Below are 12,068 nucleotides of genomic sequence, written 5' to 3' on the forward strand. Positions count from 1 at the left end.
TTCTTCATGTGGAATTAGTCTCATAAGTTCCATTTCGTGTTCCTGAAGCTTTCCAAAAAGAGTTGCAAGAGACATGTTAGTGAGATCTCTTGATTATGCAATTGCAGTTACCTTTGGTTGTCATTCCTTGCTTAAACATCTTAGAACTTTGTTAATGAGATCCTCATTAGGAAATATCTTCCCTGATGATGCAAGATGATTAACTATATGTGTAAATCTCTTTTGCATATTTTGTATGGTCTCATTTTGATTCATTCTGAAAAAGTTCATATTCATGTGTTAGGGTGTTTATTCTAGATCTCTTAACATTTGTTGTTCCTTCATGAGTTACTTGTAATGCATCCCACATTTCTTTTGCATTCTTACAATCTGAGACTCTAAAGTATTCATCCATTCCTAATGCAGAGGTAATTATATTTTTAGCCTTTAAGTTATATTGTACCCTTCTTTTTTCCTATTCATCCCATTGTTCCCTAGGTTTTTCTATAGTTGCATTTCCTACTACCATTGTAGGGATGTAAGGATCGATTTCAATAGCTTCCCACGTGTTTAAATCTATAGCCTCTTTGAAGATTTGCATGCGAGTTTTCCAGTAATGATAACCCACTCCATTAAATATAGGAGGCCTATTAATGGAGTTTCCTTCGGGAAATAGGAAGTTTGATGAGACCATAATTATTCTTAAAGTTTCCAAACTTTATACAAGAATCAAGCTCTGATACCACTTGTTGGACAAGTGGCCTCAATAACTTAAGATGGGGAGGGGTGAATTAAGTTAAATAAATTTCTCATTTAATTGACTTCTAAATTCCCTTTTAAATATATATGTTCAGAATATTGAAGATGAAGATGAAAGTTATATCAACAGAATACTTCAAGTGTGCAAGATAAATAAAATATGCAAGATAAAGTAATCAAGATAGGGAAGAGAGGAATGCAAACTCAGTTTATCCTGGTTCAGCCACTTTCTGTGTCTACGTTCAGTCCCCAAGCAACCCACTTGAGATTTCCACTAACTTTGTAAAAATCCTTTTTACAACTTGTGAACACCCGAGGGATCCCTTTCCCTTGTGTTAAGGAAACTTTCAATTCAAGAGACAAATAACCTCTTGATCTCAATAAGTCTTTAAAGAAAGTATAAATGTTTTTCTCTCTTTTAGAGAAGAAGATACAAGATGAAGTTCTTAGAAGAATCCTTAATTGATTTGCAAGTGTTTGGCCAATGATTTGTTTTTGAGAGGATAAGACAATAAGATTTTGAAAAACTCTTTAAAAACTTTAATAGATAAGTCACATATTTATAGACCCTTGGTGACTTTTCAAAAACTTATGAAGGGATGTGACTTTTCAGAGTAACTTTTAAAATTTTCTCACTGGTAATCGATTAGAATTCTTTGGTAATCGATTACATAGTTATGTAATGAGAAGTCATGACTTTTCAATTTAAACTTTTGTAGTTCCGTTATTGGTAATCGATTACAGACAAGTGGTAATCGATTACAACTTTCAAATTTCAAATTTAAACTTTCTGAAAAAGGCTTTTTTTTAAATAATTTTGCTTCTAGTAATCAATTACAATGCCCAGTAATCAATTGCCAGTGGAAAAATGCCATTTTCAGAAAATGTTAAAAATATTTTAAAACCTTTTTATAATCAATTTAAAACTATATTGTGAGGCCAAACCTTTGCAATCACTAAGAGATTTTTTTAACAAAGATAGACTAAGACTTAGCTTTCTTCTTGATCTTTGTTTTATTGGTCTTGATTTGGACTTGAAATAAAACTTGTGTTGTTGTTGTCTTGGCATCATCAAAACCTTCATACACATGCATTCACACAACTGGGGCACCCTTTACTTTATCTCTCTTTCATTTTAAGCAAAAGCTAACAAATACACATTGGCTGGGAAATTAAAGGATTTTTTTATTGTGTTATACATTAATTTTTTTATTCTATTCTATAACTTTTATAATAAATACTTAATTTTTGCGAAAGCCCTAATTTAATTAGCATTTTAAGATAAGAATGGTGGAGCTAGTAGCACTAACTAACTGTGGTAGCAGTATCGGATAGACAACTTTCTTCTACTAGCTTTTTTGTAGTGACCAATCCTCATCTCATCCTTCCCCTGCACCTTCTTCTTGATATATCCTTCACTAGCTAACTACTAACTTGAAAGCCTCTGGTAAGTTTTTTTACCCATCTACACCTTTTCTCTCCATAAAATTCCCAAAGTACATCACTTTGCATTTCATATCCCAAAATGCATGAGCTTTGAGCTTCTTTGAGAAGTTGGGATTTGCCACCCTGACTTGTGAACGTTGGTTTTAATTTTTTTTAATTTTCATTTTATTTTCATTTTTAAATTTGTTTTAATTTAAATTATTAAAATAATTTAAATATTATATTATATAAAAAATATTTTTAATTGATATCATGTTAAATACTTATCATGTTCTCACGTCATGGTTGTGTGTAAACTATGTGCCGTCGTTTTTCACTTTACAAAATATTTTACATGTTTACGACAATCTTTGGTTTACTACCATACGAATTAATGTGACAAGAATACGAATGAGATGATGAGATAATAGAATTCTGATCCAAGGAGAAGGAGGATTGCAAATGTGTATGGTTTCATCTCGCATTCCTAATAATGAGATGGATGAAAAAGAAGATGAACGGGAAAATTGCCGACAACAAGACCATAATAAAAATAATTGTCTCAACATGTCTTCATCTTCAATTTTTCCTCAAGACAACTATTATTGTTTAAGTATTTTATTTATAATATAATAAAATGTTCTTCTATAAATAAATTGTTAAACAAAAAATATTTTTTTTTTAAAAAAAATTAATGACATAAATAAACAAATTATATTTAGTAAAATAATAATATTATAAAAAAAATAATTTAAATTAAAACATAAATTTAAAAATAAAAGTGAAATACAAATTAAAAAAAATTAAAACCAACATTCAGGGTGACAAATCCTAACTTCTCAAAGAAGCTCAAAACTGAGGCATTTTGGGATATAAAATGTAAAGTAATATATTTTGAGAATTTTATGGAGAGAGAAGGTGTAAATGGATAAAAAATCACTTCGGGTCTCTATTTCTATTCCCTCGACATTTCATCTACGTGTCCCATTTTTTTCTCTCAGCAAATTCATATTTTTCATGGGTCCTCAACCACCTTTGGAGAACAATATGCAACAGCCTGTGCAACAGTGAGGAAGATCTTGTCCTCGCCAATCGTGTTTGCAAAACTGGATGCGTAAAGCTTGTCTGTCACTGCTGGCCCAGGATTTGCCAAAACAAGCTTGTACAAAAGAACAACTTACCGTAAGATACTAATTAGCTATAGTTGCATGGTAATATCAGTTATAATTGTTTTCTTTTCTTTCTAATTAGTCATGCATAGTTAGTTACCTCAACACCCTTCTTCTCAAGACTTCTGTGTAACTCTTCAAAGGCTTGGATGCCACTTGTGTCTATGTCCGTAACGGCTGCAACAAATTAAAACACAAAAATGAATAATAATATATAATAACAAGCCGAATGAAAATGAAGGTTTTACTGCAGGAGTTTAAGGTATAACAAAGGACAAAAGTAGAGAGTCTCACGTGACATTTCAACTATCAAAAACTGGATTTTTGTGCGGTAGTCTCCTTTTTCTTCATCCATCAGCCATCTTAATATCCTGCAAGAGAATAGTTTTTAAGCGTCACGAATTCGTTCTAAACTGATCATTTTCTCTAATCCTTTGTGTTGGTTAAAAAGGGGAAACATATATTACTTGTTCATGAAAAATAAATTGAAACACAATTTCACAAGATTATGATGAAATTATTAAATCCTCCAGCTCCAAATATAGCGAAGTGAACCAACCCAATCAGATTATTACAATTGATTCTTCCTTCATTTTAATTTTATCATGTCTTTTAAACCCACCCTCACTCTCACCCACCGGCTTTACACCTAATTATAATTAGAGAAATTTGATGCTAGCTTTGAAAATTTAAGTAAGGATCGATTTTGACTCTCTTTCAAACTCATTCAATTATTGGTTGAAAAACCAAAGAGCTATTTCTAGAACCCTCAGATTTATCTGAGAGTACCATAACAACTCTTTTATAATTATTAGATTATACCAACGACATGCAGATTTTGGACATTATAAAAGCTAACTATTTCCCATAAGATATTGGATAGAAAATTGGGTATTCTTCTCATAATTGATTATATTTTTACATACACATCTAAATTTCGTCTTATGGTACATATCATAGCTAGTGTTCCCTAACATGTTTTGAATAACACATCTGCCCTGCTTAGTAATTAGGCTAAATTTTTGTTGTTGCCAAAATAATAAATTAAATAACTGTATAGATTGGATTGGTTTCACTTAAGCTCGAGTCTGGGATAAAACAATTTCTTATCTATCTATAAATGTACAGATGAAGGAGGACCACGTCTTTACCTTTCTTTTACATAATTGGAGTTGGAAAAATATATTGCAGAATCGACTCTTACAATCAGTACACCTGGAATCTTACTAGCTTCTGGATATTGTTGAATGTTTCTATACACAGTAGTCCTAGGAATCTTCCCCAGAATTGCAGTTCGGGGCCTTGTGACTTGTAATAGGATCTTGGCATAGGAAATAGAGACCTGCCAGTGTTTAGCAATTAATATACGAAAATGAACAAGACTAGCTTTGACATTTTAGAGCAAAAGGTACGTACTAAGCATTAATAATTATAGTAGTACTTACAGCAATTAGAAGTCCTTTCTCAACCGAGACAAAAGCAACCCCAAAGAATGCACCCATGCAAGCAACAAAATCAAATTTATCTATCTTCCAGATCAAAATTGCTGCCTCATAGTCTACAAGACTGATGACAGCAGAAATGATGATTGCAGAAAGAATGGCATTTGGAGTGTAGTAGAAAAGAGGAGTGATGAATTTCAGGGTTAAGAACACAACCACTGACATCACAATATTAGAGACTGCAGTTTGGCAGCCTGCCATGTAATTTACCGCAGACCGAGAGAAAGAACCTGAAGGTAACAAGAACATATATCAGAGGCTAAAAGAATTAGTCTTTGAAGCATTTGACTATATGATATTTATAGTCCCAAATTCTCTTCATGAGATAGACATTAAAATCAATAGAAATAGATACAAATTTATCTGCTTTGTTTTTTCTTTTTCCATTTTTGTTTGATATTTCTGACTTCTAAGCTAAAAGTATATGCTTATAAGACATTACAACTTGTTGAAGATATATTTTTGTAACTGCATTATATTTTATTTTTCAGTTTTTAAAATAGGATTAGTAAATAAGTTGGTTTTCTATATTTTAGGAGTAAGTCAGTTTTAATGGATTAGCCTAGTCAATAAGTGGTTCCTATTTTTAAGAAATTAGTTTTAATATTCTGTTTTGCTAATATCTTGTTATCTAATTAGTTTATCTTTTGTTATTTATTGTATCGCTACTGAGAACAATTTGAATTAGAATAGAATAATTCTATTTCCTCCGCTTACGTATAGTCTCTCTTCTCTCCTCTGTTTTTTATAATTTTCTCCACATAACCAACAATTGGTATCAGAGCCTTATTCCTATGGGACCTGTACCATGGAAGGTGAAGCAAGTTTTTTCCACATAACTCTTCCAATCTCTGATGGAGAGAATTATGATCTTTGGGAAGTGAAAATGAAATCCTACATGAAGTCTTTGGATTTGTGGGATGCAGTGGAAGAGGATTATGAAATATATCCATTGCCTGAAAATCCCACCATGGCCCAAATTAAAAATCACAAGGAAAGAAAGATGAAGAAGGCAAAGGCGAGGTCATGTTTGTTCACTGGTGTTTCACAAATGATATTCACCAGAATCATGACTCTTAAATCACCCAAAGCAATTTGGGATTATCTGAAAGAGGAATACGCTGGAGATGATAGAATACAAAGCATGCAAGTGCTGAATTTAAGAAGGAAATTTGAGCTTCAAAGGATGGAAGAGTCAGAGAGAATCAAAGAATACTCAAACAAATTGTTGGGTATTGCCAACAAGATAAAGTTGTAGAGAAGTGATTTTGCTGATTCGAGAATTGTAGAGAAAATTTTGGTAACGGTGCCAGAGAGGTATGAAGCATCTATAGCTTCATTGGAAAACACAAAGGATCTGTCGAAAATAACATTGGCAGAAGTGCTACATGCCCTGCAAGCTCAAGAGCAGCGAAGGTTGATGAGGCAAGATCGTGTTGTCGAAGGTGCTTTACCCGCCAAACATCATGAAGTTGATGAAAGAAAAAAGGATTTTTTCAAGAAGAATCAATCAGCAAGCAGCGAAAACAGTGCAAACAACCAAGGTAAGGATAAAAAGAAAAATTATCCACCTTGTCAGCATTGTGGCAAAAAAGGTCATGCACCTTTCAGATGTTGGAGGAAACCAGATGCAAAATGTAACAAGTGCAACCAGATAGGGCATGAAGCGGTGATCTGCCCCAACAAAAATCACCATGATGAGGGAGCTCAGATTGCTAATCAAGAAGAAGAGGACCAACTGTTTGTGGCCACATGCTTCTTGAGTAGTGAATCAAGTGAAAGTTGGTTGATTGATAGTGGTTGTACGAACCACATGACATATGATAAGACTCTATTCAAGGATTTGAAGCCAACTAATGTCTCAAAGGTCAGAATTGGGAATGGTGGCTATATTCTAGTAAAAGGAAAAGAAACTATTGCAATTTCAACGTGTTCAGGTATCAAATTAATATCAGATATTTTTTATGTACCTAATATTGACCAAAACTTGCTAAGTGTAGGTCAGTTGATTAAAAAGGGATTTTAAGTGTCCTTTGAACATCAACATTGCTTTATCTATGGCATTGTTGGCCGGGAAGTTCTAAGGGTTAAAATGAAAGGTAAAAGCTTTTCATTTGATCCAGCAGAGGAAGAGCATACAACCTATTTCACTCAAGTCACACCCACGAAACTCTGGCACAAGAGACTTGGTCATTGCCATCTTGAAAGAATGCTAAACATGAAAAAAAGAAAATATGCAAAAGAAAATTTGAAGAAGTTTCAAATGGAGGAATGCAAATCTGTTAGCACACCAATGAATCAAAAGGAGAAGTTCAGCAAGGAAGAAGGTGTTGATAACATTGATGAAGGATATTATGGGAGCTTGATTGGATGTCTAATGTATCTCACTACAACAAGGTCAAACATTCTATTTTCTCAAAAGAACAAAACTGGAATTTATGTTGACAATCAAGTAGCCATTGCTATTGCAAACAATCCCGTGTGTCATGGGAAGACTAAATATTTCAAAATCAAGGTCTATTATTTGATATAGATGCAACAAAATGAAAAAGTGAACTTAATTTACTACAAGTCTAAAGATCAACTGGCTGACATGTTTACAAAGTCACTACCTATCAACAAACTTGAACTCTTAAGACAAAGAATTGAAGTTTGCAGTTCCAAAAGCAAGGAGGAGTGTTGAAGATATACTTTTGTAACTGCATAATATTTTATATTTTAGTTTTTAAAATAGGATTTAGTAAATAAGTTGGTTTCCTATATTTTAGGAGTAAGTCAGTTTTAATGGATTGGCCTAGTCAATAAGTGGTTCCTATCTTTAAGGAACAAGTTAGTTTTAATATTCTGTTTTGTTAATATTTTGTTATCTAATTAGTTTATCTTTTGCTATTTATTATATCGACAACAATTTGAATTAGAATAGAATAATTCTATTTCCTCCGCATACGTATTGTCTCTCTTCTCTCCTCTATTTTTTATAATTTCCTCCACAAAACCAATAAATTTATAGTCCCAAATTCTCTTCATGTTCAGATAGACATTAAACTCAATAGAAATAGATACAAATTTATCTACTTAGTTTTTTCTTTTTCCATTTTTGTTTGATATTTCTAACTTCTAAGCTAAAAGTATATGCTTATAAGACATTACAACTTATTGCAAATTTCTTAAACTTGCAGTTGATGACAAGTAGTTAGACTCATAAACATTGTCTTTGAGCTTACCTGTTGCTACATAACACGAAGTCATGGAACCAACAACATTCATTGTTCCTAATGCCATCATTTCTCTGTTCCCATCCAATTGATAGTCTTTCATAGATGCAAATGTTCTTCCAATTGCTGTGGCTTCCTGACAACCAAAATAAAATGATTCAATTAAACTACAGGAGTTAATGGCCAAATACTCATAAGAGAGGTATTTAATTTGTTGTCAAAGTTGCTTACAGTCAATGCTATCATGCCGGCCACGATGCCAATTTTAAAACCTTTTCCAAGGTATTCTCCGGTAAAATAAATATCTTTAACAGATGATGGATTGATGCCTCTTTTTATTTTTCTTACCTTCACATATGAAAAAGACAAAAACTTTAGTTTAGCTGTAACTAATATTATGTCACTCACTATTTCAATTTCATAAAATACACTAAATAGTCTGCAATATTTACGATGAAAATGGAAATCTATATACATACAATTTCTACTCCTTGCTTATCTGCACGGGTTATGAATACAATAAAAGTGGACAAAATAACGGATATCAATGGAGCAATTGCTGGTACCCAGAAGAATTTCGTGTTTTTCTTTCCCTGAACCACAAAATATGAAATAATGAGAAAACAAATTACAAATTCCTAATGAATAATTAGGGAACAATAGCAAAAGGAATAAGGGGGTGGTCAAATGTCTTACAATATATTTGGCAACCAGAAGAAAACCCAAAAAGCTAGCTCCCATGACTATAGTTTGCCAGTTCCACTGCATAACGTAAGATAGATAGGTGTTAAATTATTAATCAATTTTGTATTCAACATACATACACACCTATTAGCAATTTTAATTTTCTGCATGGACTAATTCAGATTAGGACTCCTAATTAATAATTTGCATGCATATTGAGAGAGGGAATTGAGAGAATACTCCATGATGAGCTGTATTGAATACTGAATGCATCACATGGACAATATCAGTGTTCGTTGTGAACTGTTTAGTTTTAATGCCAAGGAAACCCTTAAGCTGTTGAAGGGCAATTGTAATAGCAGCACCCCCCATAAAACCAACAATAGCAGCATGGGATAGGAAGTCAATCAGGAACCCTAACCTGAATGCAAAAATATAAATAAAAAACAATGCAACCATAAGATTATCATGAGTATAATAAACAGTGCAATCATAGTTCAGCTGGTAGCATTTGCTCAAGACATAAAATCAGTAGTTGGAATATTTAAATGCAAAATATCTTCTAGAGCATTGGATATATATATATATATATATATATAGTAGTAGTAGTATCATACCTAAGAACACCAAGCGTTGTTTAAGTAATCCCAGCAAAAAAAGTGGCTGTAAAAGCAAGTCGCTGATATTCTGCTGGATGTGTATTAGGATCAATCTCATTACTAAGTAAAGTCCCCAACAAGAGAGAAACCACTGCCACTGGTCCTATAGCAATATCACGAGAGCTACCCATGACAGCATAAATCAGTGGTGGAACAAAACTGGAGTCTTCAAAGCAGTAGAAAGAACAAAATGCAAAATGATCTTAGTCCAACATCCAAAGAACTTAAAATACACGTGGGCAACTTGATCAGCTATTGATGAGAGACAAGAAGAGTCTTACACAGTCCATACTGTGGAGCCAAATGTGCAAGCTTAGCGTATCCAATATCCTGTTTTTCAAGCCAAGTATTAGAAGTTAGAACCTCAAAAAATGGGGTATATGTAACATGAATTATATTCTCCTGTTCTTTAAAAGCTTGAAATCAACGTAGTAAATAAAATTTACCTGAGGAATGCAAAGACTTGCAATAGTGAGACCAGATATTAAATCTCCTCTAAATTTTTTAAGGTTGTAACTTCTCCCCCAACTAAGTATTGGGAATATGGCTTCAATACCGAGCCTGATCTTCCTTGATCTAGGTTGATCTTTGAAGGGTCTTAGAGGATCATCAGAAAAGAACGTTTCTTTTATAGTGTCTTGGAATTCCTTGAAGAGGTTCTGTCTCGGAGGAATTGCCACTTTGTGGGCTTGTGGTGCCTGACCAAATGAAGAAGATGGCATACTTCTGAGATCCACTTTCTTTGTTTCAATATTTTCATCAGCAGGAGGACCCATTGAAGACATCAACCGTGACCTTCAATCTATAATACAGGGAAAAAGTCATAACCAGATGTATTGGTAAAAAGAATGACTTCAACGAGTGTATATTAGTAATCACATGACAGAATATGGTTTATATATTGCATGCAAAGTCTACCATGTTGCTATTAGTTGTAGCTCTAATATACATTCCAAAAATGAAGATTATCAGGCACAAAAGATGGAATTTTAGATGTTGATTGATGATAAATAAATCCTACTAACTATGAAATAATTCTGAAATGTTTAGCCAACCTGAATAGGGGATAAGTGACAGAAGATTTGAATGGTCACTTGTTCAAGCTGTGATCCCTTCTTAAGCAGGTAACAGCTGCGAAGCATTTGGATTATAACCTCAAAGACCTTATCTTTCAGGTCAATGTTCTCATGCTGAAATTGAAAAACTAGACACAATTTATGTGTGAACCGGATCGAATATATGTCAAAATCATGCATTACAATGCATAGTTTTCAATCCTGACCAAATTACCCTGGAATTAATACACATAAAGTCAGATGGTCGTCTAGCAATTTGATAACTGTCTTAACATTAGAAGAAAGTGGGGAATACAAGAAGTATTGTCCAAGGAGCAAACTTAGTACATCTCGAAGTTAATAAAATCACATTATAATATTAATCGGGAATTACTATGTGCTTCTTTAAAAATCACAAAGTCAATAAGAGTGTGTTTGCATGAGGAAATTTAAAATTTTGAAAAATTTTAAATTTTAAGAATTTAAAATACTTTAATTGAAATTCTTTTATTTTTAAAATTTTGTGTTTGGATAAAAAAATTAATATTGTGAGGATGAAAGAAAATGAATACAAAGAGAAGAGAAGATATACTTGGTGTGCTTCCAAAGAGAAGAATACTAATGCGGCATGGGCAGTCGCAGGAAAATCAGGACACGACAGTGTATACCACTACACTCTGACCACAGCATTCAGTCAACGGCGTAAGGCATGACCCAAGCCCTCCGCGCTAGCGTGCACCTTCGTCACCTGATGGATAACATGCAGTTCTACGTGTCCCCCTACGTCCACACCTGATCAATATTCCACGAGCTCAGACGGTGTTTCTTGAAGAAGAGGGTCATCGGCATGAGAGAAGAGTCGCAAGTTCGAGAACTAGATTTCGGGAACTTTCAAGTGAAAGAGAGGATGAAGATTATAAAGGAAATACGTGAACATTTTATAAGATTCTTTTATCAAGAAGATAATTTCAATTTCTCACCTTTTAGAAAGAAATTGAAATTCCATATTTTTAGTTGCTTGAAATTTTGTTTTAAAATTCTAAAAATTTAAATTCTTCATAAAAGAAAACATCTAAACAATGAATTTTAGATTAAAGAAATTTAAATTCTATGATAAATTACTTTTCTCAATTAAAATTCTCTATCCAAATGCACTCTAAAGTTTAAATATAAAGAAAAAGACAAAAGTTAAACGTGCCAATGACAACCATCCATTGTAAGTTTTGGTACTTGGTTGTGGAATTGTTAGCTGATTTATTATGTCAAATCTCAAGACCAATTTGATCTTAAAAAGATTTCGTGATTTTATGATGAATACCAAGATGTATAATGTAAACTAAAGATAACCAGACAATCTAGTTCATACTATGGGAGATAGATAGCAAATTTTTCTATCCTATGAATAGTAACACCAATGGACTTCGTATGTGCCTCTTCACAAGCAAGAGCACAAGTGAATTACACGCACAAGTCCCTCTCACTTACAAGAGCATAGATACAAAATTCCCAATTATCATTGCTAATTCCTGAATAATACAAAACACTCAACTCTCAGAAAATTTTAGAAAGGAATCAAATTCTTAAACCTGAATAAAATTTAAGACACCATAAAGACATTCCA

At 33.0% G+C, this 12,068-nt stretch overlaps 1 protein-coding gene across 1 annotated transcript; it reads right to left on the minus strand.

The window, feature by feature from the left end:
* Positions 1-3,088: 3,088 nt before the first annotated feature.
* Positions 3,089-10,586, minus strand: LOC100797631 (sulfate transporter 1.3). The gene is made up of 14 exons (XM_041014571.1): positions 10,448-10,586; positions 9,839-10,194; positions 9,674-9,722; positions 9,351-9,558; positions 8,974-9,154; positions 8,746-8,811; positions 8,529-8,642; positions 8,281-8,397; positions 8,059-8,185; positions 4,778-5,064; positions 4,484-4,674; positions 3,627-3,703; positions 3,433-3,509; positions 3,089-3,322 (listed from the first exon to the last, which is right to left on the minus strand). The coding sequence occupies exons 5-14, from the start codon at positions 9,103-9,105 to the stop codon at positions 3,179-3,181; spliced, it is 1,332 nt and encodes a 443-aa protein (XP_040870505.1). The 5' UTR covers positions 9,106-9,154; positions 9,351-9,558; positions 9,674-9,722; positions 9,839-10,194; positions 10,448-10,586; the 3' UTR covers positions 3,089-3,178.
* Positions 10,587-12,068: the final 1,482 nt, after the last annotated feature.

The sequence above is a fragment of the Glycine max genome, chromosome 4, assembly GCF_000004515.6.
Source record: "Glycine max cultivar Williams 82 chromosome 4, Glycine_max_v4.0, whole genome shotgun sequence".
Taxonomy (NCBI): Eukaryota; Viridiplantae; Streptophyta; class Magnoliopsida; order Fabales; family Fabaceae; genus Glycine; species Glycine max.

Excerpts from the sequence above, each read along its gene's own strand:
- LOC100797631 (XM_041014571.1), bottom strand. The coding sequence starts at position 9,105 with ATGGGGGGTGCTGCTATTACAATTGCCCTTCAACAGCTTAAGGGTTTC. Across the intron at positions 8,643-8,745 it reads TTCTGGTTGCCAAATATATT|GGAAAGAAAAACACGAAATT; the intron begins GTAAGACATTTG and ends TTTGTGGTTCAG. Across the intron at positions 3,323-3,432 it reads TTGAGAAGAAGGGTGTTGAG|CTTGTTTTGGCAAATCCTGG; the intron begins GTAACTAACTAT and ends CTTTTGTACAAG.